We start from the raw sequence: 25904 nt of genomic DNA on the forward strand, positions 1-25904 counted from the left end.
ATTAGGGCTTTCACATTTATGTTCCATGTTTCAGCCCAATATCGCAATTATCATTTTTCTTTGTAATTATTTTGTTGCATGTGAGTTTAATACACAACCATTTCTCAAGAATTAAAGTTACTAACTAATGAAGAAGTTGACAAAAAAAAAAATGTACATAAAATATCATACATGCGAGCGATTGATTTCAATCCGATTATTAAAACCTTGGTTTTGGAGGGAACTTAATCGACTATAATGTACAATCCGATGAAGCGACCCATGTAAAATTTAAGATCACGAAATTTGAGTGAAGGAGACAATATATTGAGCAATGATTCAAGCTAATTAGTTGCTTTTATATATGTCGAATTTAATTAAAAAAATATTACAACCTTTTCGCAACCATCTATTTACAAGTCAAAAAGTCTTAAGATTATGTGAAGGAAAGTAGCATACCATATACCCCTCATACGCAACTTGGAAACTTTATTTTATTGTATTACTTTTATATAATCTATTATAGTAGTATATGGAGTATTACTTATTAGTTTGTTTCATAAAGAAAATATATTTAATAAAAATTCAAGGATGTTATACTTATATGATATATCCTATCCTTATTATTTATAGGAGTGTTTAATTAGTGAAATGATGAGTTTTGATTAAATGGTTATAGTTAATATAATATGTGGGTATGATGAATGGATGTTCTCACTCTCATATATTAATGTATAAGTTGAAATATGTAAATTAAGTAGAAATGAAAACAAAAATATGTAGACTACTTTTTCAAGGTGGGCTCAAAGAGTTGCTATCAATTGAATATAAATAATAGGGCTGATCTGTCTCCTTTTTTGTTTCTTAGTATGTGGAGCCTTTTTTAAAAATTTTATATCTTCCAAATAATTACTCACTGATGTATAAATAATTAAATGTATAATTGACCAAGTTCCTTCACTATGCAAATCTGCAACGGAATCTAAATGGCTCTTTCACTCATTTATTAATAAATATTTCTGATCAAATTAATGTCTAAATCAAGGAAAGTAAATTAATCGAAAATCCCCACGTCGTATTCATCGGTTAAAGTTATACAATGGGAATAGTTAGAGGAATATAGAGCTCTAATCTGACTTATTTTGTTGGTCTTACACAATAAGCGCGTATTTTTTACATAAATTGTCCAGTAATCCTGCTTATTTTAATTATTTTTGTTGGATTATGGGTGTCATTATATTTGTGTGCTGCCAATGATGTTCATTAATTGTATCGAATTCCATCGATGAATCCCACGTAGAATTTTTGTTTTTGATTAGGAATCAAGAATTGTTAAATATGCTTGAAATTCTACTTCCTGTCTTGTTGTTGTTTTTTATTTTTAAGTAGCCGGACTGCTTGTTTGTAATCTAATAGGGTTAAGTGGAAATACATATGCAAATCCAGACTTTTGTTTGATTGAATTTGCTTGAGTTAGAGTACTACTATATATTATAAAGCACATAGTTATAAATGGATTGAATTGACTTTAATTTAATTTAGCATCTTCCTTTGTAGGTCATAAATCATTAACTTTTCCATACGGCTTTTAGAATATTACAGTGACACGAATATAAAATGTTTTTTTTTTAAATCGGTGAAATATTTTGTTAGTTAAATGTTGTGAGATTAATATATTCCTGTTCCTAATATTTAATCTTGATTATAGAAAAAAAAATATCATTATTTAAACAATAGCAACTCATGAATTTGGTTTTATGACTTTATCAATTCCCGAAACCAAATAAAAACAGTAGTAGCTTCAACGGCACATATTTCGGCCGGTAATTGGCTACAAAAATTATTATACTAATTGGGATTTGGGAATATTATGCAGATGCTCTCTGTTGGACATTATATACATTTTTAAATTTTAATCTATAATATACATGCATGCATGGATGAATATATATAATACTCGTATTGAAGATAAAGCTAGATATCTGCAAAAGAGCAATATTTAATATCAAATCAAAGCAACTAAAAAATATCAAAACAAGTATAATGAAATAACCTAAGTGCAATAACTCATTATTTGTAAACTAAATTAAATGCACAACGCTACGACCAATATATATGTATTTAATAATTTAAAGAAATAAGAGTGCAAATGTCAATTTTTGTATAAATAAAGAGACCTATATAAATTTTACGTATAAGGCAATTAATTCTCATTTTTCATGATAAAATTAATGTATCCTGTATTATGTGAATTGAGTTTTGTATGCAACAACTCACAATTACATGAACAGAAACAGTGACAAGCACTTAACTTTTTATGCCACTTCATCATATATACACAATATTCCTTTAACTTGCAAATTAGCATGAAGCATATTTAGGAGGAATTTGTGTGTCAACTGTCTCTTATATATATATATAAAGCAAATAAGCCAAAGGAGATGAAATTAGTAATTCACATTGTTGGCAACAACATCTCCCTAGCTCCTCCACCCCAGCTGCCCCTTTGTCCTCCTCCACCTAAACTCATTCCCATCTCCTCCAAATATACAAACAAACAAACAAACTCAAGATTTCACTCCACCAAATAATTCATAAATTTATCTAATTTCTCCATAAAACAAATATGTCAAACATCACAGGTGGTGATGAAGGGAGCTTCTCTTCTGGAGAAGTCCAACAGCAGCCAGAGAAGCACTCCAACCCCGCTGCCACCTCCACCAACAGCAATGGCTCCTCCGCCTCTCAGCCGCCGCAGAAACAGCCCCAGCCTTCAGCTAAGAAGAAGAGAAATCTTCCAGGAACTCCAGGTATGTATACTCGATACATATGTATATATACTTATGAATATTTCAACAATACAGTTAAAGTTGTTTATAAATTATAATTGGAACGAATTAAGATCCAACGGCGGAAGTGGTGGCGCTGTCCCCAACGACGCTGATGGCGACGAACCGGTTCGTGTGTGAAATCTGCAACAAAGGGTTTCAACGAGACCAGAACCTGCAGCTGCACAGAAGAGGCCACAATCTGCCGTGGAAGCTGAGGCAGAGAACCACCACCGAGGTCAAGAAACGGGTCTACATCTGCCCCGAGCCCACCTGCGTCCACCACAACCCCGCCCGCGCCCTCGGCGACCTCACCGGCATCAAGAAGCACTACAGCCGCAAGCATGGCGAGAAGAAATGGAAATGTGACAAATGCTCCAAGAAATACGCTGTTCAGTCCGATTGGAAGGCCCATCACAAGACTTGTGGCACTCGCGAGTATAAGTGCGATTGTGGAACTATTTTCTCAAGGTATTTTCTTCTTCTTCTTTCTTCTTTCTTCAGTCATCATTTATCATCATAAGCCTCCTTGATGATGTGTGCAGGAGAGATAGCTTCATCACTCATAGAGCTTTTTGTGATGCACTGGCTGAGGAAAACAGCAAGGTGAATCAAGGCTTGTTGGGCCCAAATTTATCGGCCCAACTTCCTGATCTAATGTCCACCATGCCCATAACCTCCAACACAAACACATCAATGGGATTCAACAACCCATTAAAATCACTCCCCCAAGATCTCCTCCCAATCCCCTTCAAGCCCATGAACATGCCCGCCGGCGCTACCATGTTCTCCTCGGCTTCCGGCAACCTATTCGGCAGCCCGCGAAGCATGCCCTCGTCGTCATCGGGGCTCCAGCTCAGCTCAAACTCCAACCAAGCAGGCTACAGCTACCACCAAGACAGCAGCAAGCATTTGGGCCAAATCTTTGGATCGGCCCAAATGTCGGCCACCGCCTTGCTGCAAAAGGCGGCCCAAATGGGAGCAACGGCTACCAACTCCCCTATGATGCAGAAGAACTTCGTCAGCACCATGGCAGGCCCAGACCACGTGTCGAACCGGCCCGGCCCGGCTGTGCATGGGTACGAGAGCTTCCATAACGAGCCATTCAGCAGCGGGTTCTCGACCCAGATGATGCACAAGGGCCCGCCAGAGCTCTTCGAGGGAGGGGGCGATATGGTTATGTACGGAGGGATGCTGATGGATCAGAATATTCCGGCGCCCGGATTCTTGAAAAACATGGTGGAAGGGAGTGGTGATGGGAGAATGGGCGGCGGAGACGACATGACGACGGTGGATTTCTTGGGGGTGGGAGGATCAAGAGGGCAGAATTTGGAGATGAATCAGCAGAGAATGCAAGTGATGCAGAATAATAACAATAATAATTTCCATCATCATCAGCATCAGCAGCAGCAGCATGAAGAATCTGATATGGAAAAGCCACTCTACAACACATTCTGAAATAAGTAGCTAATTCATATTCAAGAATTTGAGATATTGTTGATTCAACTTAAACTTTTACTCATGCTGGCTCCAATCTACATGGATATTGTTTTTTGTTATAGTAAAAAAAGAGAGATCCCAACTTAAAATCAATACAGTAGTGAGATCTACTGTATATTAGATGTATTTTATGCTATTTTACGAAGTCTAGTTCATAAGTTTTACTCACTTTTTTTTATAACAAATCCGTTTTTACTGGGATTTCTTTTTACAAATGATATAGATTTCTTATAGTGATGGTAATTTTTTATACTCCTATTATGTTATTTAGACTTTTTAACATCTATAATAACCTTATTATTCATGTGAAAATTTGAAGGGAAAAACAATAGAGAGAAGAACAGAACAAAGAAAAGAAAAATAAGGAAGAAAGTTGATAGCTCATAAACTTCGTTGTTGCTCCTCAATTAAAAATTGTGGATCAAGGATGATATTTTATCAAGTATTACCGATGGCTCATATACTCGAATTATTCAACGTTGGTAGTTGAAGCATGCTAAATCAAAAAAATTTTACAGAGGGCGAAAATAAGTGGAAATTGCAGTAATTGTTTCTACTTAGGCTAAAAAGCTGGCCTGCAAAAGGTATTGGGGAGACGATTGTTACAATGGCCTTCCTTTAACTGCCCAATACTGTTATTTCTTTTTATAAATGCAAAAGAAGCACAGATTAGCATTATTTAGCAGAGAGCCTCAATCTTTCTTACTAGTTGAAAATCACCACGAACGTGCTGCGCAATGCCTTAGTTCATTGTTGGATGTCGGGCATTGGGCGGCCAAGTTGCAGCTGAATGGAGACGTGTGCGATGCTTGTCACAGCCTCCAAGATCTTCTTCTCAGCCTCTTTTGCAACCTCCATGGCCTCCCTAGTTTGGCACCCCCCAGTATGAGTAGAATGCCAGAGAGCTAGGAACAAGATCTTTTCAAGATTGTTGTGGCATTACCTGATTGATGTGTCCGGTGGCATGGAAACCTCGATTTGGAGAAGGATCTGGCCTTGCAACGAATGGCGTGTGATGCGTTCGATACTCATTTTCTGAAACAAATTTCCAATACCTCTACCTCACTTGTAGTACCATATGATGTTGTATAAACAAAACACAAAGGGAGATGAGCGAGTGGATGATTAGAAACAGAAAACTCATACCTCAGAGGAGGTGGATGATATAATCGCCGAAACAGTGTCCACCACGTCTGTTGGCTCTAGTGAAGCGGTGTTGCAATGATGATTTGAGCTTTTACAGCTTCTTTGGTGGTTAATACCACTCTCCGTAATATGTGAAGTTCCTGGCTCTACAGGAAAATTCAAAAAACTCTTGATCAAATCAAGAATATAGTCAATTTGAATCCTTAACTTTCACATAGCACAACTCTAATATAAAAGGCCAACAGAATCTTCCTATTTTGATGAGCAACTTATTTACCTATATGTATAAAGACTTCTGCAACTTCTGGGTGGGATTTCTGAAGATGACTGCGAACATTTTCACCAACATCATGTGCAGCACTAACGCTAGAAAAAGGGTCAACCTACACCAAGTATTTACTCATACCGGCTCTCTAAACATGTAACCATAATATGGAACTTGTAATATTATTTAGTGTGCTTCAAAACTGAGGCGATAGAACAAACCTCAACATCCACATCAAGGTACAGATTTGATCCAGCTCGCCTTCCTCTGAGGTGATTATAGCCCTAAAGTTTGAAACCATGCATAGCAGTTAAAAAGCTAAAATAAAGGAACAAGCCTGAAATGAATGTTTATAAAAAGGAATTAGTTCTGCAGGAATTTGAAAATTTCCTACCTTGACTCCCTCAACCCCAAGTATTGTTCGTTTATAAGGTTCAAGCTGTTGTGATGGAATAGCAGCATCCACCAATTCCAAAATACTGAATCATCCACACAGAACAAGGTCATGTCAAAACTCTCAGCATCTAAAATGATCATTCTTTTTCTCAAACTAAAGCATCGATTTCTCAATGCAGAAAATGTAAAGGAAGCAGATATATATTGACGCTTGACACTCTACCTTTGGTAACCGCTTTCAAGTCCTGCTTTAAAAATCATCCCAGAAACGAGAAGTCCAGCAAGAGGATCAAGAAACCTCACCCCAAGGATAGATCCACCTAATATTGCAAGTCAGAAATAAATATCACAAAAAATTGTTAATGACAAATCAAACAAAGGATGTTGCATGCAACCAAAAGTATATATTGAGTTATTGATAAATTCAAGAGCAATTTTTAACAAGCGTTATGCAAACCAAGCCTTAAAAGTAAAAGAAACAGATGATCTTGGACCTATGTAGCTCAGGTTTAGGTCATCAGAGAAAATCTAATATCCCAGACTTAAATATTAAGAACATATAACTGGCTAAAAATTTCCTAAATTCCTCATATGCATACTTTGGAATTCATTCTTTTACTCTTAAAGACAATGGACAGATATTTCAATTTGACTGCAAAACAAACTGGTAATTATTATGATATTCATGCACATTTAAGCCAGATAGATTGCAAAATATTCTTTCCACCAAAAATAGTATGCAGGCTCGAAACAATCAAGCCCTTTGAAAGTGAATTAGGGCAAAACACTGTTAAATTTAAATGACCGAATAAAAAAGTAAATAAATATGAAGTAAAATATTTACCAACCCCAATGAGGGCAACTACTGATGAGATAGCATCTGCACGATGATGCCAAGCATTAGCTTTCATGAGTCCACTGCCACTCTTCTCGCCTGCTTTCTTAGTAACCCAATATAGCCTTTCCAAAGTAAAAAAAAAAGGTGCATATTAGCCAATACAACAATTAGAGGTAGATCGATATCTGTAGAATCAAATCGACAACAGAAATATCAACTACGAAACAGAACATAAAGAAAACACCCTCAAAAGATACTATCCAGTCAACGTAAATAAAGGCAACGGATCTTATAGATAATAAAGAGATAAATGGCTTTATACCCTTCTTTTACACCTATGGAGACTACAGTCATATTTAAGGCCAGAATCGGGTGCTCCATGTCCATTCCGTGGTGATGTCCACCGAGCAGGTGACCATGGGCATGGTTATGAGCCAAGGAGTGGTTAACCACCTCGGGAGCAGCCGACCAGACACTCTACACAAATAAAAAAAATGGAATTGGGATGTTTAACATTGTAAACTGCAGATCTTCAGCTTTAAATAAGTCAGATGCAGCACACACAGTGACTTTCATCAGAAAAAATATAGAAATGTACCGCCAGAACATCTATAGCATGCCAAGCAATGCCTCCAGCAGTTAGCAAGAGCACACTTGAAATTCCAAGGGCTCCTAATGTCTCAAACTTTCCATGCCCTGAACAATGGCAATTACAATTAATTGTCAAATGTGGTGAGTAGAATATTTCAAAATGAAATCTATCAAGAGTGTTTAAGAATATCTCATAAGTCATAATACAATGTGGACATGACGATCCGTCCAATATTCAATTGCATTGTGCGCAAGATGGAGACAAATAGACAATATAAAGCGTAGCTGAACACAGCAAAATTCAGTAATTCACTAATCCAACAACCTTCAAATACAGCTTTATACAAACATTCACATTTAGCTATCGCCTAGTAAAATAGTTTGATCAAAATTTTCAAGGGTAGAAAAAGGGCCAACGAGTTTTAGATTCTATGTTTTTGACAGAGAAAGGGCATACGAACTATTTCCTTTGTAAAACAGACAAATCAGCGACTAAGGCAACTAGGTACAGCTCTCATTTATAAATTTCTGTTTCATCGTTCCTGATGGATGAGGCCTGAACAATCAAAGATGAAAACATCCAAACTAATGAAACATTACATCATTCTCAAGTCAGATGGCATCTCACATTACACCTATTTAACACTCAATGTCTAACAATACTGAACTGTCCACATTATCTATTTAACACTGAATGCCTTAGCTGAATCAGTAAAACTTCAGCAAAGAGGAATGTCACAAAAGCGTCTCCATATGAAATTATGGTGATACAGATAGTAAAAGCTACTACAAAAGAAGGTGGAAAGCATGAATTTAGAAGCAAATTGAATGAACAGAGACTGCTTAAATACAGATCAAATGTGACCATATGGATGTTCTTTATCCTTGGGCGCCCTTCCAGCTCTAAATGAAAACAATGCCACCCCACTCAATACCTAAACCATCACACCACACAGCTAAAATTATTAAGTAAAGAAAAGATGTCACTGCATAAAGAAACAAAAAAACGCCCAAATCATACCACATCAGAAACCGAATGAGCTGCATCAGCAATAATGGCGGTGCTGCCGGACACATAGCCCGTGAAGGCTTTTCCGAGTGCTAATCCGACGTCCGCGGCGAGGCCTAGCCGAAATATCCTCTCGCCCTCTTTTCCAGAATGAGAATCGCCGTGATCGTGGTGCGAGTGGCCGCCATGCCATCGCCGGAAGATCTTGATATTTCGATTTTCGGAATAAAAGGATGGCCGATCGTGAAATTCACCAACGCAAGAGCTTCTCAAAATCTCCGAGTTGCAAAGCTGCGATTTGATTGATTTCGTAGCAGGATGGTGGAGAACTTTCCACAATCGAAACCCCATTTCCTCTAATGTCAACACAAATTGAAGCTCATGCTCTCTCTATGCACGACTCGACGAATCTTATTTCCTTTTCTTTTTCTTTTTCTTTTTCTTAACTAACTCATTCAATAAATTAAATTTCTAAACACCGTCTTTTATCTTGATTTTGTCTATTGAATTTTTTTTTTTGAAGTAGTAATAATGTATTTTCGGAGATAATCACCTACGGCAAATCCCAATCCATCTCCTAATTGTACATGCGAATTAAGATGTCTACTAATTGTAATTGTATATCTTAATCAAACATCCAAAAGTTCAAACAGTTTGTTTTTGAACATATATACGTTATTAATTGAACGCATACAAGACAGCGAAAAATCGGATAATTTCTGGAGCTTGATAGAAGCATCCCTTCATTCACAATAAACCATTTTGTTAGAAAGAATTGAGAAATTCAATCGCAATAATGTCCATTTATCATCCCCACCACACGCCTAAATATTTCAGCAACAAAATTGCTCTAATTCTACATCCGTACAGATTGCACTTCACCCCGTCCTGCGTCTCTCACTTAGAAACCAATCCGATCGCTGCTATCTTCTCCGGTCTTGCCACCTTTTACTTCCAGCATCTTGATAGCCGGAATGCTGAACGAAATCTTGCTGTGTCGTCTTTCCATGCCTGTACCCATTCCTCGAGCTCAAGCTCGGCTCATTATGGCGTTGGCCTGGTACATACTCGTGGCGCCTGGAGGGGCTGTTGTCCGGGCTCCATGACTCGTATTCACGCCTACTTCTACCACCCCAGGTACCTGAGGATGACGATGGAGGCCCTCCCGAATAGCCATGGTGGTAATTCGCACTAGGATTACTTTGATACTGATAATTCGACTCAAAACCCTGTCTTGCTCTCAAAGTATTTGGTGGCGTGGCCGACCGAGACAGGCCTGAGGCTTCGCCCCAGATAGCCGAGGATGGACCCCGATTCGGGATAGCCATTTCTGAGGTATAATGTTGTGCGTTTGATGAATTATGACTATTTAGGTGGTGCATTTGTGGATTAGTGTGTGGCTGCCACTGTTCAGGCAATTGAACTGAGGCAAGCTGAGGCGCCACCTTGTGGGAATACTGTTGGAGTGATGCTGAACGCTGAGGAGTCAAAACCGTGGTGGCCGGAATCGCTGAAACCATACCTTGCTGCCGGGCTTGAGAAACCCCGTATGTGTTCCCATTGGCCAAGCCCTGCTGCTGCTGCCGAGAAAATGGATTTCTTGAGAAATCGGGCTTCGCTCCATTCTGCATCAAGAATAAAATTTTCCATCAACAAGGTATTCAGCAGAATCATCAAAAAAGTGGAGTAAAATATTTAAGCAAAGTATTATACAACAGTTGCAGGATGGGTATCTGGACGTCAACGAAAACTGATATTTCCCATCCTTCCCAATTTTTCAATAACGAACATGCCTTTTTAGTTATTTATTAATTTATTTTTTTATATTTGCCCTTTCCAGAAATGAGTTTGCCTGATCTTTTGTTTGTAAAAAATGATTTCATTGGATTCCTGAGTGTAATAGTTGAATTTTGCGAGACATTTGAGTACTTCTCTTCCCAATTCTCATTCAACTAACCAGACCCCAAAGAATTATAAACCATGCAAATTTTGTTAAGAGGGAACAGAAACGGACACTGAACATTACTACGCAAAAACTGGAAAAATTTCCAAGTTGAGTACAGAATTTGCTAAGATTACGCACCGGAACAGGGTCGCTTGAAGGTGTTGGAGATGGCAGGGAAACTTCAACCGTATTGTTGCCTAAATTACCCAACGAATTCACCCCGTTGGCTTTGATTCTATCAAGCAGTTTGACGGTCTCTTCACTAGATAGATTACCAGCTTGCCCAGAAGTCAAGGCAAAAACCAATTCTGGGTTTTTCAATAATTCTGCTAGTAGCTCAAAATCAGGCTCGTTTATACTCTCAGACGATGCTGGAGCAACAATTTTGCTGCTATTGTGTGGAGGATTGGCTGGTGATTCTAGGGGTTCAACATCGGGCAGTTGCTCGATAGGGATTTCAGGGGTTAATGAATCATCACAGTCCATTTCACGGTCCCAAGGTTCTCTAGGGTTGGATGGAATTTCCTGTATTATCCTATAAAATACTTCTCTCTCGCGTCTATTTCTGTTATTTTGGACTTCAACTTCTTTGCTATTAGCACCTTCGCCAACACTCCATGTCTCGTCGATTTTCAATTCTGCACGAAACAAACAAAGTTTCTGGAATAAATAAAGAACAACAAAATCGGTAGCCTAACTAGAAATATCACCTAGAACTATGAATGTTTGATTAAGATCTACAAAATCAAATTCAGCAACTATGAATGTTTGATTAGAAGAGTTACACTTGAAGGCTTAGAAAAGAATACAAACAAGAAACTAGTCTTGTATTCTCATTACAAACTCCCGAGTAATTAATGGGATATTTGTGAGAAACATCTTAAGGTAACAGCAAAATCCAAACAGATGTTTGATACTGCCATCTCTCACTCACGTACCACTACTAAATGCAGTTTTCAGATTTCAGAAGATGAACTTAAGTCGCAAGCTCTTAAAAATCTATTTGTTACATTTGAATTTAGAGCAAGAAGATTATACTTTGTGGAGACGTTAATTTGCATTTTGTTACATATTGGTGTCTGATGTATCATCTCATTAATCAATCTTAAAAAAATTAGACCACTTGCACTTTATTGAGCTTCCACAACTTGGAAGAGAGAATCATTCGGTATAATGAAGACAGCTGATCATTGTATGATTCGCTCCGGAATGGTCAGAAATTAAATTAAGATAATATGTATGCCATTTAGTCCTTAATGTTACCTGTAGAGTATAGTCCTGATGAAAATTATGATAGAAAGATGATGATATCAGATAACAATAAGAAAACATGAAATTAAATGCCAATATCTGTATTGTTTGTACGACTGATTTCTGCAAAGCTTAGAAAACAGCAGAGCCACACAAGCATCATATTTAGGAATGATCAGATTAAACGCCCTGATGTTTGGAATCCCAAAATAATCTCCTCAGGTTTTAATTTTTCTTGGAATTAAGTTTACAAAACAATAGTAATAAGCATGCAGTATACACTTAGTTAATTATTTGTGTAATTATTTGTTCATTTGAAGGGAGGAATTAGCTTATCTTGTAATCTGTTGTAAACTGCATTACAAAGTAACATTAAAGATCAATAAGGAACAGGAACCCAGCAAATGTACCTGGAGGCATCTTCCATTGGATCTGAATTCTCTTGCACTTTTTCCATTGAGGCTCCTCCAATTTCAAAGAAGTTTCACATGGATTAGAAAGTTTAGATAAAGAATCGTCAACAGTTGTCTGCTCCTCAAGTTCTATCTGAACATTAGCTTTGGAAACTAATGTCACTACACTGGCATTTGGACTAGCTGTAGTCAACTTATTCTCACTTTCAGACTTTCGTTTCTCACTTTCTGACTTAATTTTTTCATCAGGTGTAATTGTCTTTCCATATTTATTCTGCATAAAATGAGCACGCATCTTTGCTTTTTGGATATCATCGGCCGAGAGTGGGCGGCTCTGAGTAACACCAATTGATCTTGTGACCTGGGGACTCCTTACAGCCACCCTTTGACCTGGATGCTCTACCAACTGGACTTTACGACGCTCTCGTGTTTCTATCGACTGTTAAGGAAAACAATGTGTAGAAAACATGAAGAGGAAAGAATGGTATCTTGAACGTGCATTGGAGCTCTTTTGACCTCTCATATATTTATTATCACTCAGATTATTGGCATAAAATACAAAATCTATAAAGCAACTATCAACTTTGACAGAAAACTAGAGCAAATCTGCAATCCATCACAACAAATCTATTTCTCATGATCTTATCTAACAGCCCATAATCTGTTCCAAACAAAAAACATGTAGCATTTATGATTAAATGAACACAATGAAGGATACGGGGCGGGAAAACACCTCTCCTTTTATTGGAGTCATCTGCTGATGCTGTAAGCATTTTTAGAGGCTGAGCAGTGTCCAGCTTCCTACACAAGAAAATCAAGGTTTAGAATGCAATACTAAAACAGAACCCTTGTTAATGTTGATGAGGAAAAAATGGTAAAGTGGGATACCTATGGGAATCAGTATTCTCACACATGAAACTCAAACCATCTTCCTGAAGTTTTACAATATACATTAGCACTTAGTTGGACATGCTGTGAATATATAAGTTGATAAAGTTAAAAAAGACTTACGGGATTTTCCCTTTTCAAGTCCCATGACTCATTACCCATAACTTCACTAATGCTGAAAATTAAAAGACAATAACACTCAATTAAAGTGAAAAGTCGAAAGAGTAGTTTTCACATGGGATAAAAGAATGTGCTTGCCTCTGCTTCAACAACATCTCATCCTGTAAATCACTTGCTGATTTCAGTCCATCGTTTTTCTTTGACGATAGGTTCTTTCCCAGCCTCTTGCTCCATTTCGATAACATAGACCGAGCCCTGTTTGAGATGTCTGATTTTCAAATCAGAAAATGAGCAAACTAGCAAGAGGATTTCAAGCAATAAAGTTCATGAATAGCAAGAACCATGAACACAACTATGTCATGTTATATTGATTTCATTTATAGCATGTAAAATACTTATTTGTCAATAACATGATAATCAGATAATGAGATTAAAAAAAATTGGTAAAATGAGAGGTAATCGGATTATGTTTAGTTGTTTGCAAGGAACAGCCTCAAGATCCATAGTCTAAATTTCAATCCAAATTGATATTTGAGTCTCTGAAAATATATTTGCTAGTAAACTAAAAACCAAATAATAAATTTCAGCATATTCCTTCAGAAAGCACGGATTATTCACTGAAAGCATTAACCACATTGATGGATGAACAAAAAAAAAATGAAGCAGTCACTGAAAGAACAGAACACACCTGCTGCTCTGTAAAACCGTAGCTTATTAACACTCTGCAATATAGCAGACATATGCCCAGGGAGAGCCTTGCTTACAGGCAAATAATCAAACAACTGAAAATGAAGAATTAGCCTACAGCTATTAGCTATATGAACTCCATTATAAAGTGAAATACAAGCATTGAGTAAAATATGTACATATTCCAGTACCTTGAGGATAACAAGCAAAACACTTGTCTGTTCTTCTGTAGCTGCTTCACTTAACCATGTTGCCAATATCATCAATCCACCTTCAGCCAAGAACCTGCAAACACACAAGCATCATAAAATGAAGGGAGGGAAACAATTGATTATGTCAATCATAAACACGAATAGAAAGGGAAGCTACCAATTCAGTACTGACGGATTTGTTATACGCAAAATCCAGCGTATCAATTTAACCTGACCAGAGAATGATTCTTCTTTCCTCATTAAGCCAAATATATTATCAATAAAATGCTTCTCTGAATCAACCAGGCCAGGTAAATCCTCATGCCTCTTTGAACTAGAAGGCCCTTCATCGATACTTGTTGGAACAACAGTGGCTAAAGGAATAGGTTCAGCAACTGTAGCTAAAGGAATGGGTTCAGCAACTGTAGCTAAAGGAATGGGTTCAGCAACTGTAGCTAAAGGAATGGGTTCAGCAACTGTAGCTAAAGGAATGGGTTCAGCAGGAATAACCAAATTCGCAGTGGTAGCAATCACATCATGCATCAAACCATAGGCAGATGTATTAGCTTTCTCTCTAGCCAATCTGACAAACTTTCTCACTCTAGTTCGTTGCCCAGCAAAGAAATCCCGAACCTACAAATGATAAATATTTGAACATCATTGAGTTAGATCCAGGTTTATAGCATCACCAGCAGCTATTTGTCTCCGTAAATTTCATAATGAATAGTAAACCAATAAATGTATAGAGAGCAAAATTTCTTTCAATGGTATCTTATCAACAATATACATGAGTCCTTTCATCAATGACAAAGCATGGTAGCATCTCATAATCATTAACCGAGACAAGAAGAAACAACTGTTGTCTAAGGCACCCGCTTCTTTTTACCAACCACTGGAAATGAAAAGGAATGAAGATTAAAACCTGAGTCGCAGTAACTCCAAACTGGGAACTTATCTCCCGAGTTTCCCTCTTACTAATCGCATCCTTCAAAGAGAACACGAGTTGCATGTACTTTACAGCCTTGGGATTCAGCAAATCCCTAGGTCTCTTTCCTGCAAAAACAAAATTACAGATAAATATAACAAAGGGTGAATTCTACAATCCACAAATACATTCAGATAAATATTGACATCACAACTGGAACACCACGCCTTTAACCCTCAAACAAAATACATACATAAATTCAAATTATACCAATAATCAAAAAGCAAGCAGAAGCCCAAAACAAACAAGAATTCGCAATGGGCATAATCACAGAGGAAATTAATTCCAATTACCGATACAGAAAGTAACAAAGAAATAAAAGACTCACCAATTTTAATGGACAAGGCACTAGCAGCCTGCATTGTAATTCCAAAAATTAAAACAATCAACTAACCAGCTAAAAAATGCAATAAACTGAGTAGAATATTAAACAAACAGTACCATCTCCTGAGAAAGGGGATTGACACCGGTGAGTTTGCATTGGGTGGCAACAATCTGTTGCAGCTTCTCGATCTGATTCTGGAAAAGATCCTTCTGCTCATCCAACAAGGCCTGGTACGAAGTCGGCGCAGGAGACGCTGCGACTTCCATCAGTTGAGTATCTTTCGATGACTCCATAGCCTAATCCCAATTCACCCAACCATTCTGAGCTAGCAACTGCTGAAATGAAGGGTGATTGTTTCCGATTGGGTAGGGTTACAGGAAATAGAGAAGAAATTGGAATTGGGTAAATGATTAGGGTTCCAATTCGAATTTGGGCGACCCTTGTTTATTATTACAGCGGAGATCTGTTTTACAAAGCATAGGAATTGGCGTGGAGTTTTAACTCTTCGTTCAGCTATTTTATTTATTAGTATATCCTATTTTTTTAATTTATCCATTTTATCTTAGTCTTTTCAATCCATATAATTAAATTGATGAAGTAAATTAAAAATATTTAGATAAAATTAATAAATTTAAATAATTCAATAAAGTTAATTGTACCTTGAAGTATAATTATTAAAAAGAAAGATAAATTTAATTTATTTTTCAAATTTAAATAATATTAATTCAACAAAAATGCCATGTTTAACCCATAACCCATGACTAAAATTATCAGAGGAGACTTAAAAAAACGTGTGACATGATATTGGAAATACTTTATCAGATTATCTCACTGTTCTTAAACACATGATCGTATTCTAAAGATCAGTAGTTGCCTAAAATCTCACATAAACTTTGTGTATATTAATATGAGGTTGAATTATAGTATAATTTATTGCTTAAAGAGTAACGTATTTATGATGGTATATTTTTTTCATAAAAAGAGGAATACCTAAGAATTAAAAAAATTGAATTACAAGTATAAATGGAATAAAATGTGCATTCTTTTCACTAAATCTAACCTAGTGGAGAAGAAATATTTTTTACAAGTAAATACAGTACATATCAAAGAATTCTCAGCAAATTGGATAAGCAAATTTCTGCTGCAGATAAAAATGTTCCCACACAGCTAAATGGGGCGCCAAACTTGCCACGAAATCTTCACAGGGACTCAAGACTCTCCTCCTGCATCCATCAGAAGCTTTGATCGCGTCTCACCTCACGTACCACCTGCACCAAGGATCGAATAATTACCAAAAAAAAGACAGTGTTCCTTTCAAAAGTAACACATCTCCGACTCCAGCAAAAAAATGATAATCTGCAACCTAAAAGAGATTAAGTTCCTGAACGATTTTGCATCAAACGTCAGGTGATTCGGGCCAAAACTGTGGGGGTCAAAAACGTGCATACAAGGAAATAATTGTTTTCTTCGACAATGAGAAAATGTACATTATGAGAACCACAGAGAGCAGATATCTCAGCAGTAAAAGAGACTGGTTGTGTACCTGTCAGCCGATGGCGATTTCACGGGTGTCCATGTCCAGAATGCCATCAAAATGAAGTGGCTCGTACGTTTTTCCAATGTAAGTATAGCAACTGGGATATTTCAGAAAAGTTAATAGCTATACAAGTATACACTATTAGGCCATCACTTCCAACTCATTCATCAGTGACATATATACAAATTGCCATATTACTCTTCCCAGCAGGTGCAGCTGATTCAGAAACTTATTGCACTTGACTAAATGAATACAAAAATAGATTCTCTGAGGGCACGAGCAGAAATTATATGATTGCACCTGAAATTATTGAAAGACAATATAAGAGTCAGATTAAGGGCCATGTATAAATCTAAAGGAGCGGCCAATGGTGAAGGGATAATTTACCTGAGGATGCAATCCCGATTCCCAATCAGAATTTGCTGGATCTGGGCAAACTCATCGGGGCCAATTTTGTTATTATCAAAAATGCATCGAGCTTGTATATGAAACACAGGGCCAGCACATTCAAGACAGCACACCATTGCAACTGTGGGGCATGCATCAACACTCCAACACCTTAAAATGGTCCGATAGCCTTTCGTCAACCAAGCTTATGGTCATTTCATCAGTGATACACTTTATCAAACATCATCAACCCAAGTTGAAAAAAAATAAAAAAATTGAGGCCTTTATTTCATCCATAAGCATGTGATTAAGAATCAGAAAGGCAATGCAAACTCAATATAACTGTACAGATTTACAAGGGTGACACGTTCTAGTTGAACTCTTGATGCATTGCATATTATTTGGTGAGTAAGGACCCAAAACTGGAATGTTAATTACAAGTTGTTTAACGGCTGATGGCTTCCATTGCAATTCGCACAAGCTGCAATAAACCCTCAACATCTTGGAAGTTGTAGTCAAGTGCATTTTTAAGTGAACGGATACCCTCTTTCTGGGTTTCTCCTAGACCTGACGAAGCAGCTGCAAAAGCAATTCTTGATTTTCTTGATGCTTCCATTGCAAAGGTAACATCCTGTGCCTAATGAAACCAACAGTGTAAAAATCAGACACCCGCACAGAATGATTATTGCTGTACCACTCAGAATTTCTAGGCAGCCTACTACAGCACATAGATCAATGAAAAATTCAAAGATTGGATCCCATGAAATATCTATTTGCTTCAAGAAGTGGAGTATCTAGTCATGTACTTACAAAGTTCAAAACACGCAGAAGACCACAACGATTACGTGAAGTAATCATATGGCTTCCAGAAACTTGAGGAGAGCCCGCAACTCTGGCTGAGACAGCCTTGTCTGCTGTCGCTTGGTGGTTCAAGTTGTCGACATCAGAGGCAGAGGAGGATGGAGATTCACCTGAATGGGGATGATTGAGAATACTTAAAATTAAAGTTGTTGAACATAATTGACATAAAATGTGTTACATTGAGTCATGATAAAGCAGTCAAAGGGCAGTTTACTTCATATGCTTCTAGTTTAGCTATCCTCTTTGAACAAAGGGAGGTAGCCCTATAAATTTCTGGTCCATAACTTTTTTTATGTGATGGCGCAACAGTTCATAGCCCAGTGTCCTACTCATAATATTTATCAATAACAGCAGGGGAACCAGCCACAGATGTTCTGATATGATTCTGATCTAAATAAATTATAACGAATGCTGAATCAAAAATTTACCAGGGGCAGCAATTTGAAGAGCACTTTGCAACTCGGCCCGATCCCTGCTTGTATTGCTATGAGATGAATAAATCACTCGCATGTAAGCAACCTCCATACATTTGTACGCCAAAGCAGCAGCACCCATGTCTTTTGACTTTTCATAGTCATGGGCACAAAACCTACAAAATTTAACTCTTCAACAAACAGAAATGGTGCCATGTCCATTTATGGATATAACACTATTAGATAAAGGAGAGAATACACATGCCATGGACCAACTAGTGTAAAATGTAAAATTATCCTTTGATTCTTCTTTGTTCGCGAAGGGCACAAAATATAACATACAGGGATTAAGTTGTAACAACTCATTCAAATTTTGGATTACCAAAGTAGAAGCATGAAAGCATATGAACAGAGCACAGGCAGAGCTAAGGCTGGTTATAGATGGAGATTAATGACTTACTCGCATAGTTTTGCAGTGCTACTATATATATGCAATGAGTGCATCAGTTCATTATGCTTAGTAGCTTCACTACTTCCAGATTCAAGCAAAGAGGCTCCATGGAGAAACTTGAGGGAAGCTTCAAAGTAGAGCCCAATACTGGTTCCAGAATTCTGCAAAAAAAAAAAAAAGAATTCAGTTGTGGAAAATTGAAGAAAGGATACATAAAAAGAATCCAGAACACCAATATATGCATCAACCTTAAGACGATCAGCCATGTGTTTGAGGTCCTTCGCCTCTTTTAAAATGGTATTAGCAGCATGACTGGAGGAATCCTTTCGAAGGGGACTTGGAGCGTCAACATCCCGAACTTTATGAGAATTTGGGGTTCGATGCCTCATAGGCTGACCATTTGAGTTCTCAGATTTCTTTCTCTGATTCAAGGCATTTTGTGCATCACTGTTATCGGATGCATCAGGAGCCAAACCTTTTAAACTATTTTCCTTCTGAGATCCAGAAACAGGAGCAGTCTCAGTCTGTATTCTTGCTAAGGGTGGAAGTGAGTGTGACTTCCCATTCCCAAGGAGTTCTGTCTGGTTGTTTTTCTTAGGTAATTTCTCATTTTCATGCTCTTGTGGGAGATCATGCTTCTTATCCTGGTTTCTGATAGTATCTTGTCCATCATGGCCAAGTTTCTTTTGACTTGGTGCTCTAGAGCTCCCACTTGACATTCCTCCTGTCGTATCTTTCTTGGAAACAAACTTCTCACCCCTTTTAGGAGTGCCAGATTTCTCATTAGACTTGTTTCTTTTGCTCTTTGACTTCTCCTCATGCAAATGCATGTGATCTGGAGCATCGTTTCTTGAATCAGAAGCCTTGATTTTAATCTTGTCTACGTCAGAACCAGAGGCATGAGCCTTGTCGTTCGAATGTGAAGACTTTCCAGATTTTTTCGAGTGAACTCCACTCTGAGATTGGTCGTTGTTTGTTCTTGTTTCAGCTTTGGATTGTTCAGAATAATGTTTTGTACTATGATTACTATGACATACCTGATCGTTGTGGATATCATCGACATGATCTTTCAGAGCAAGAGCTGCATCTATTTTATCCAATCCGGTTCGGTCATTCCCTCCATCATCACTGCCCGGAAACCTTCTCGGGTTGGCAGCTACAGACTCATGAAAAACAGTCCATCCATCGAGGCTTTTCCGAGCTGATGTGACCTTATCAACATTAGGAAATCTCAGAGGGGATGATGAGACTGATTCAACTGGGGAGCCTTTAAGTTCTTGGCCATTAGTTTTGGTTCTATGTGAGCCAGATACCTTGGAAGAGCTTGAATTGGCAGCAACTGAAGGATTTGCAGAAGCCATGTCACTTTTCAAATAATCTACTGCTTGAGTGCCGTTCACAAGCTGCCCATCATATTGGTCCTTAATACTTTTGCTTTTTCTGTCCGCTCCTACACTGGCTTTGCTTCCGCTCATAGCTTTTCCTCCAGACTTGGAAAGTCTAGCTTTCTTTTCTTTTCTGTGTTCACTTTCACTCGATTCTTCTCTAAATTCATCAGAGTGCAAGTAATGTTGTCCTGAATTGGAAACAGGCTCATTATGAGTCTTAGAACCATGATTTTCTTTTGTTATCCTCTTTCTAGGATCTTCATCATCATATTTTCCAGAACAGAGCAAACCATCAGCTGCAGGTGATGGAACATGCATTTCTACATTCATACTCGATACTATACTTTTCATGGATTCACCATTAAAATCGTGAGGGTTATTGTACTTGTCTGGATCATTACCAGATGTATTATTTGACAGACTCCACGAGCGATGACCTGCTTTTGTGGAAGCCCCGCCGCCATTGTCAGAATACCAATTTTCATCATCACAATGTAACTCCTCACTCTTAATTCTTTTAGAAGATCTAGAGCCCTCCATATCAGAGTCACGCTTGCTCTTTATCTTTACATTCGTACCTATGCAAGCCCATTCGAAGATAATAATTTAGAATGTTCAGGAAGAAAGCCCAAGGTCGAAGTAGATATGACTCACAAGTGCACTTGACCACAAAAAAGTACACAGAGTAATGATAATACCTTTATCGGAAGAGCTGACTTGTGATAATTTTTCTGCTTTAGCATCCCTGCACTTCTCTAATACCATACTTGCTTGCCGCATGTGCTGTCCAGATTCATCTACAGAAGGTGAGTTACTCGCGCTGTTCATTTTAATTACTTTTCCCAACATACCAAGATTCTTCTTCCGTGAGTTCGATGAGTTGGTGGAACCATCTATATCCGCTGAATTTGCAGCCACTGCAGACCCATGTTTCTTCTTCCAGCTATTTGGTGCAGTTGGGACAGCAACATCTTGGTGTTCTTGAGCCAGAGGCCTTGGCTCAGCTGAGTTCATCCCCGCCATAGCCATAAAGGAATTATTTGGCCGAATGTCTTGACCCTCGGAAGGAGGGACCGGAGCTGAAGCAACAGGATGGTAAAGAGCCCTTAAAGCATTAGTCGTCTCCTCCTCTGGGATGCTACAACGGTTCATCCCAGGCCTGTAAGAATTGGAAAAAGTGAGTTATCCACATTGAATAACTTCTAAGTTCGCCAACATAACAGCAATTGACCATCAAAGGCAGTATTGAAAACTTCGGATCAACTATAACACTGATAATAAGAGAAAACATTTCCAAAGCAGCAAGTCACGTGACAAAGATCCTAAAAGATTACATATTTTAAAGTGGCTGTAAAGTGACAACTTACAGCCAGGAAAGCATCCTGCAAAGCCATTTCTCAGGGAGATTTTTGGGATTAGTACCAAGTGGGAGTAGTCTCCATGTTTTACACTTATCACATAAAACCCAATCTTCTTGGACCAGAGGAATCGATCCACCTGGAGCTTCAGAACTCGGACCATTTTCAAGGGGAGGAGCTGGCCGGAAAACGGATTTAGCATTTTTTTCTAGTGTTTTTTCAGAATTTCTGACTGCATGTTTTTCTCGATACATGTTATGGTCTTTACTTAAATTTCTTTTTCCAGCAAGTTGAGAATCTTTTAACCTTCCTGAGGATGTCATTTCCCCAGAAACTGATTCATTGTATTCATTTTCGAATTCTACATCTCCAAAGAAGTCCTTATACCGGTCCCTTGGTTTCTCATGCTCCTTCTGGAGATCAGGTGTGCCATTTTTAGATATGAGACTATTATTAGTCTGAGAACTCTTGCAACTTTTAGGATCCAAAGAAGACTCAACCAATAACTCATCTTTTGCCATGTATGCACCTTCAGAGTCTTTATTCTGAGCTTCCTTCCGTTTCCTCTTCCCCCCAGTTGATGATTTCTCAAGAGATGATTCCAGGCCTTCCTCTTTAACTGACCCTCCTTTCTGAGTGACTAATTGTTTCAAGAGATCAGGCGGTTCGGCAGCAGTATGAGCTTTTGTTCCCTTAGAGGCATTAGACTCCGACTGGTCCAAGACAGGAAGCTTTTCTGCCTTATATACGTCCTCCTGAGGGCAAGCTGCAACAGTACCTATTAAATTTCCCTCTTCAGATTCAGAAGCCTTGACCAATGAGCCAGACCTCACACCCAATTTCTCAACTCGCCTAGCATCATGAGCAGGTGCCGAACCCTCCAAATGTTCCTTCTCAATAAACGGGGTTAAGGCTTCTTGCTTTATCCCATCTTTCACAGCAAAAGCTGCAGGGGACATACCCTTTGATGGATCGGAAACAATATGCTGAGAACTCGATAAAAGTGGAAGCTTCAAAGCATTACAGACGAGCTCCTCATACCCAAACGCATCACTATCATTTTCTTCCTTCTTCAGTGGAGAAACATTACTCTCCACAAAAGCATTATTTTTCAGATATGGTAATTCTGTGAAGCAATCATCAACCTTTTTCTGTTCAGTAACTTTATGGTTGCTCCTACTAGAAAGAGATCCATTCCATAATGGCCCAGACATTTTGCTTGTTTTGTCACCTGGTTTAGTTTCACTTATTCCCCTCAACTTCCTTTTTTCTGTAAGATGAATCAGATCCTCAGATAGAGGGGATAGAAGAAGTTCCTCAGAATAAGATGTCATAATCTGCTTGAGCACCAAAACAACAAGAAAAGCTTAAACATTTTTTTACAAAAGATAAATTAAACAAAAAGTTCCCGCAAATAAATATCAACAACAATATTACCTGAAGAATACTGGTTGGTGATGCCTCAGGCACACCCAAAAGTTTACCACATTGCCTTCCACTAGTTGTGGGACTGTCGTCCATTGAAGAGGATGGTGAAACTACAAGACCAAGTCCACTGTAGATTTCAGCATTCTTCTGTGCTGACAGGTTTTCAGAGCCAACTTTGATCCGGACCTTCAGTGTTCTCTGATCACTCGCAGATTTTTTATTTGTTCCACTTTTTAAGCTTGATTGTTTAGCATGTTTAGATTTTAAGTAGCCATTGCCTTGCAAGGAGGTTCCCACTGATAAAGGTTTTCCTGAAGCAGAAGGGGGCCTTATTGATGGAGAAGCACTTGATGAAGCTAAAGAATTCTGCCTTTGATCCTACATCAGAGAAAAATCAATAAATCAACTTAACATGATTTTAGGTTAAGGTATACTTTCTATTCTGCTTTTAACAGGACTTGGGGGATAGAAAAACATCAGTTGAATACCTCTGTGTGTGGCTTTCTTGGTGACTCATAGTTATGAGCCCCTGCTGGACTTTTTGTATGGGACCAAGATGGACTCCGCTGATATGTAGGTAAAAAAGAACCATAGCCACCAAATTTTGCCCCTATAAAGTATTTGATTAGTACATAAAACATTCTAAAATCACATCTACATGGCCCTACAGTTACATAACTGGTTGTACTTGTTCTAACTTACCCAAATTCTCAGCTGAAACACCTCCTTCAAAATCTTTCTGGAGGTGACCCAAAAATTTATGGACTTTTTCCTCCTATAAAAGGAACATGAAATGCGGAACATATCTATTAATTAACGAGAACAAGAATGAAAATCAAAATCAAGCTTCATATCACCTAATACTACAACCCCATCAGCTTGCAGTGATGGAAGGAAACTTAACATTTAACGTGTAGTCAATGTTGTCTATCTTAAAAGCCACTATCATCTAACCTAACTAAACAAAACTCCGGCTTAATTAATCAAAAAGAAAAGGCAATATCCTCTAGGATCACACATAAGCACATATGGAATACAGATGACCATCAGATATTGGTAACTAGCAGCTCAAGTTCAATACTCAGTAGCATCATTGATCCAATTATTCCATAAACCAAAACATAAATGACAGAGCTCATCGATGATCACAATACACGGGTCAACAATAACTACTACACCAAATCACCAACGCCTTACAATTTATAAACAAGATCCAAACAGCCATACTGCATACTCAAGAATTAACATAACATTACAAACTGAATATTAAGCAAAGATCCTTACAATGTAAGAGAGAGCAATATCAGGGTCAATGGTGGAATCTTCTCCCTCCTGATAACCAAGAGCCTCCCCTTCTTCTAGCTCAGTTTCTTCCATGTCTAATCCCAAACCCATCCGCTTTCTACCATCCCTACTGCCCACAGATAACATCTCACACAAATTGAAACCAAGGGAAACAGATATTACTAACAATAACAATCAAAACTCCCTTAAAAAAGTGAACTTTTTCCCCCCACCGTTTACTTTTCCGCCAAAAAATTTGAAGGCATATACACAATACGAGCCCCCAGAAAAACCCTTGAATGTTTTTCCCTGATCATACTTACAACTCCGATTTCCTCACCTAACAAAGAAATAGAAAAAAGCTTATTTTGCTCGGCAATACACCAATCTACACTCGGAGATGAAAAAATCGGCAAATTGTCAATTTATCTTGAATCCGAGAGCTTGCTTGATTCACGTAACGTGGAAATTAGATCGTGTTATGCGATCTCTGAAGCTCAAAATGTTGAGCAGGAACAAAAAAGTAGAGAGAGAAAAACGTTTAGAGAGAGAAAGGACTCTGGTTTCAGCAAGTAAAAATAAAATTGGAAAAATAAAAGCTTTTAGAAAAACACGAATGTTCTAAATTCTTTTATTTTATAGTTTTGGGAAAATAACCACTATTATTAGTACTATTTACTTCTATAAGTTTAAATACAACGAATTTCTGTTTTGACTTGTGCTACTGTTTTATTTCCTTTTGAGATTATAAATACGAAACTACTTTAGTATGTGTTAAACTTAAACTACTTTGGTTTGTCATTCATAATTCATTCAAATAGAGTTCGTATAAGGTTTTTTAGATGAGTAAAGGTTAAATGTGGTCCCTAACATATGGTCATTTTATTAATTTGATCCTTAATATTATCATTTTGATTATTTGGTCCCTCACAAATAAACTCGGACCCAAATCGATCCTAACTTCACAGAACCATCAAAAAATAGCTGGTGATTGCAATTTGACTATATTAAATTACTAATGGTAATTAATTATATCTAATTATAATTCTTAATTCCTATTAAATTACAAATTATTTATTTATTTTGCAACTGATACTATCTTTTTTTTCAATTTTGCTAATAGGAAAAGAATTCTGTTATCATGAATATTATAAAACTATTTAAAACGTGTTTGAAATTTCAACTTATATGAGTATTACTACTAATTTAAAATTTCAACTTATATTAGTATTATTAAGTACTCCAATAGTATAAATTGACTGATGTATATATGTTAATTAATCTTGCACACAATCAACCATTATTATAAGTAGGTTTGGTGTCATGGTATTTATCGGTCAAATATATACATGACTTGCCATACTTTGCGTGGGCCAGCGTACCAAATCCTGTATACGCAGATTTTGCAGGTCTAATATAATTTGACTAAATTCATACTAA

At 37.7% G+C, this 25904-nt stretch overlaps 4 protein-coding genes across 6 annotated transcripts; 1 reads left to right on the forward strand and 3 right to left on the reverse strand.

The window, feature by feature from the left end:
• The first annotated feature begins 2443 nt into the window (after window positions 1-2443).
• On the forward strand, window positions 2444-4490 carry LOC125185647 (zinc finger protein GAI-ASSOCIATED FACTOR 1-like). Its single transcript, XM_048082209.2, has 3 exons — window positions 2444-2789; window positions 2882-3278; window positions 3353-4490. Exons 1-3 carry the CDS (start codon window positions 2606-2608, stop codon window positions 4263-4265), a joined length of 1494 nt encoding a protein of 497 aa, XP_047938166.1. The 5' UTR covers window positions 2444-2605; the 3' UTR covers window positions 4266-4490.
• Window positions 4491-4684: 194 nt separating this feature from the next.
• Window positions 4685-9154, reverse strand: LOC125185649 (Cation efflux family protein). Its single transcript, XM_048082210.2, has 12 exons — window positions 8565-9154; window positions 8409-8478; window positions 7551-7648; window positions 7275-7429; window positions 6959-7074; window positions 6338-6434; window positions 6113-6197; window positions 5940-6002; window positions 5731-5836; window positions 5454-5599; window positions 5251-5342; window positions 4685-5172 (listed from the first exon to the last, which is right to left on the reverse strand). The coding sequence occupies exons 1-12, from the start codon at window positions 8901-8903 to the stop codon at window positions 5055-5057; spliced, it is 1485 nt and encodes a 494-aa protein (XP_047938167.1). The 5' UTR covers window positions 8904-9154; the 3' UTR covers window positions 4685-5054.
• Window positions 9155-9258: 104 nt separating this feature from the next.
• Window positions 9259-15827, reverse strand: LD (Homeodomain-like superfamily protein). Its single transcript, XM_048082208.2, has 13 exons — window positions 15474-15827; window positions 15361-15388; window positions 14970-15100; window positions 14226-14680; window positions 14048-14141; window positions 13858-13951; window positions 13308-13437; window positions 13173-13224; window positions 13050-13093; window positions 12880-12962; window positions 12159-12593; window positions 10636-11135; window positions 9259-10177 (listed from the first exon to the last, which is right to left on the reverse strand). The coding sequence occupies exons 1-13, from the start codon at window positions 15648-15650 to the stop codon at window positions 9476-9478; spliced, it is 2925 nt and encodes a 974-aa protein (XP_047938165.1). The 5' UTR covers window positions 15651-15827; the 3' UTR covers window positions 9259-9475.
• Window positions 15828-16344: 517 nt separating this feature from the next.
• On the reverse strand, window positions 16345-25045 carry LOC125219349 (cysteine-tryptophan domain-containing zinc finger protein 3-like). 3 transcript variants are annotated; one of them, XM_048121310.2, is made up of 14 exons: window positions 24805-25045; window positions 24465-24591; window positions 23883-23955; window positions 23669-23790; window positions 23190-23558; window positions 21762-23089; window positions 21093-21553; window positions 19255-20972; window positions 19016-19167; window positions 18571-18731; window positions 18092-18252; window positions 17282-17918; window positions 16901-17194; window positions 16345-16625 (listed from the first exon to the last, which is right to left on the reverse strand). In XM_048121310.2, exons 2-12 carry the CDS (start codon window positions 24573-24575, stop codon window positions 17727-17729), a joined length of 4848 nt encoding a protein of 1615 aa, XP_047977267.1. In that variant the 5' UTR covers window positions 24576-24591; window positions 24805-25045; the 3' UTR covers window positions 16345-16625; window positions 16901-17194; window positions 17282-17726. The 3 variants fall into 3 exon arrangements, with proteins under 3 accessions (XP_047977267.1, XP_047977268.1, XP_047977258.1); XM_048121311.2 differs by having other exon boundaries at window positions 19255-19962; window positions 20044-20972; window positions 24465-25045; XM_048121301.2 differs by having other exon boundaries at window positions 24465-25045.
• Between the last annotated feature and the right edge of the window lie 859 nt (window positions 25046-25904).

Source organism: Salvia hispanica, chromosome 1, assembly GCF_029641045.1.
Source record: "Salvia hispanica isolate PSC_SH4W2 chromosome 1, Shi_PSC_v1, whole genome shotgun sequence".
Taxonomy (NCBI): domain Eukaryota; kingdom Viridiplantae; phylum Streptophyta; class Magnoliopsida; order Lamiales; family Lamiaceae; genus Salvia; species Salvia hispanica.

Excerpts from the sequence above, each read along its gene's own strand:
- LOC125185649 (XM_048082210.2), bottom strand. The coding sequence starts at position 8,903 with ATGGGGTTTCGATTGTGGAAAGTTCTCCACCATCCTGCTACGAAATCA. Across the intron at positions 8,479-8,564 it reads CTCATTCGGTTTCTGATGTG|GTATTGAGTGGGGTGGCATT; the intron begins GTATGATTTGGG and ends GTGATGGTTTAG. Across the intron at positions 7,649-8,408 it reads GGATAAAGAACATCCATATG|GGCATGGAAAGTTTGAGACA; the intron begins GTCACATTTGAT and ends GCCATTGTTCAG.
- LD (XM_048082208.2), bottom strand. The coding sequence starts at position 15,650 with ATGGAGTCATCGAAAGATACTCAACTGATGGAAGTCGCAGCGTCTCCT. Across the intron at positions 13,094-13,172 it reads ACTTGAAAAGGGAAAATCCC|GAAGATGGTTTGAGTTTCAT; the intron begins GTAAGTCTTTTT and ends GTAAAACTTCAG. Across the intron at positions 12,963-13,049 it reads GAGAATACTGATTCCCATAG|GAAGCTGGACACTGCTCAGC; the intron begins GTATCCCACTTT and ends TTTCTTGTGTAG.
- LOC125219349 (XM_048121301.2), bottom strand. The coding sequence starts at position 24,611 with ATGTTATCTGTGGGCAGTAGGGATGGTAGAAAGCGGATGGGTTTGGGA. Across the intron at positions 23,090-23,189 it reads CACCAACCAGTATTCTTCAG|ATTATGACATCTTATTCTGA; the intron begins GTAATATTGTTG and ends GTGCTCAAGCAG. Across the intron at positions 20,973-21,092 it reads AGTCAGCTCTTCCGATAAAG|GTACGAATGTAAAGATAAAG; the intron begins GTATTATCATTA and ends GGGCTTGCATAG.
- LOC125185647 (XM_048082209.2), top strand. The coding sequence starts at position 2,606 with ATGTCAAACATCACAGGTGGTGATGAAGGGAGCTTCTCTTCTGGAGAA. Across the intron at positions 2,790-2,881 it reads AAATCTTCCAGGAACTCCAG|ATCCAACGGCGGAAGTGGTG; the intron begins GTATGTATACTC and ends GAACGAATTAAG. Across the intron at positions 3,279-3,352 it reads TGTGGAACTATTTTCTCAAG|GAGAGATAGCTTCATCACTC; the intron begins GTATTTTCTTCT and ends TGATGTGTGCAG.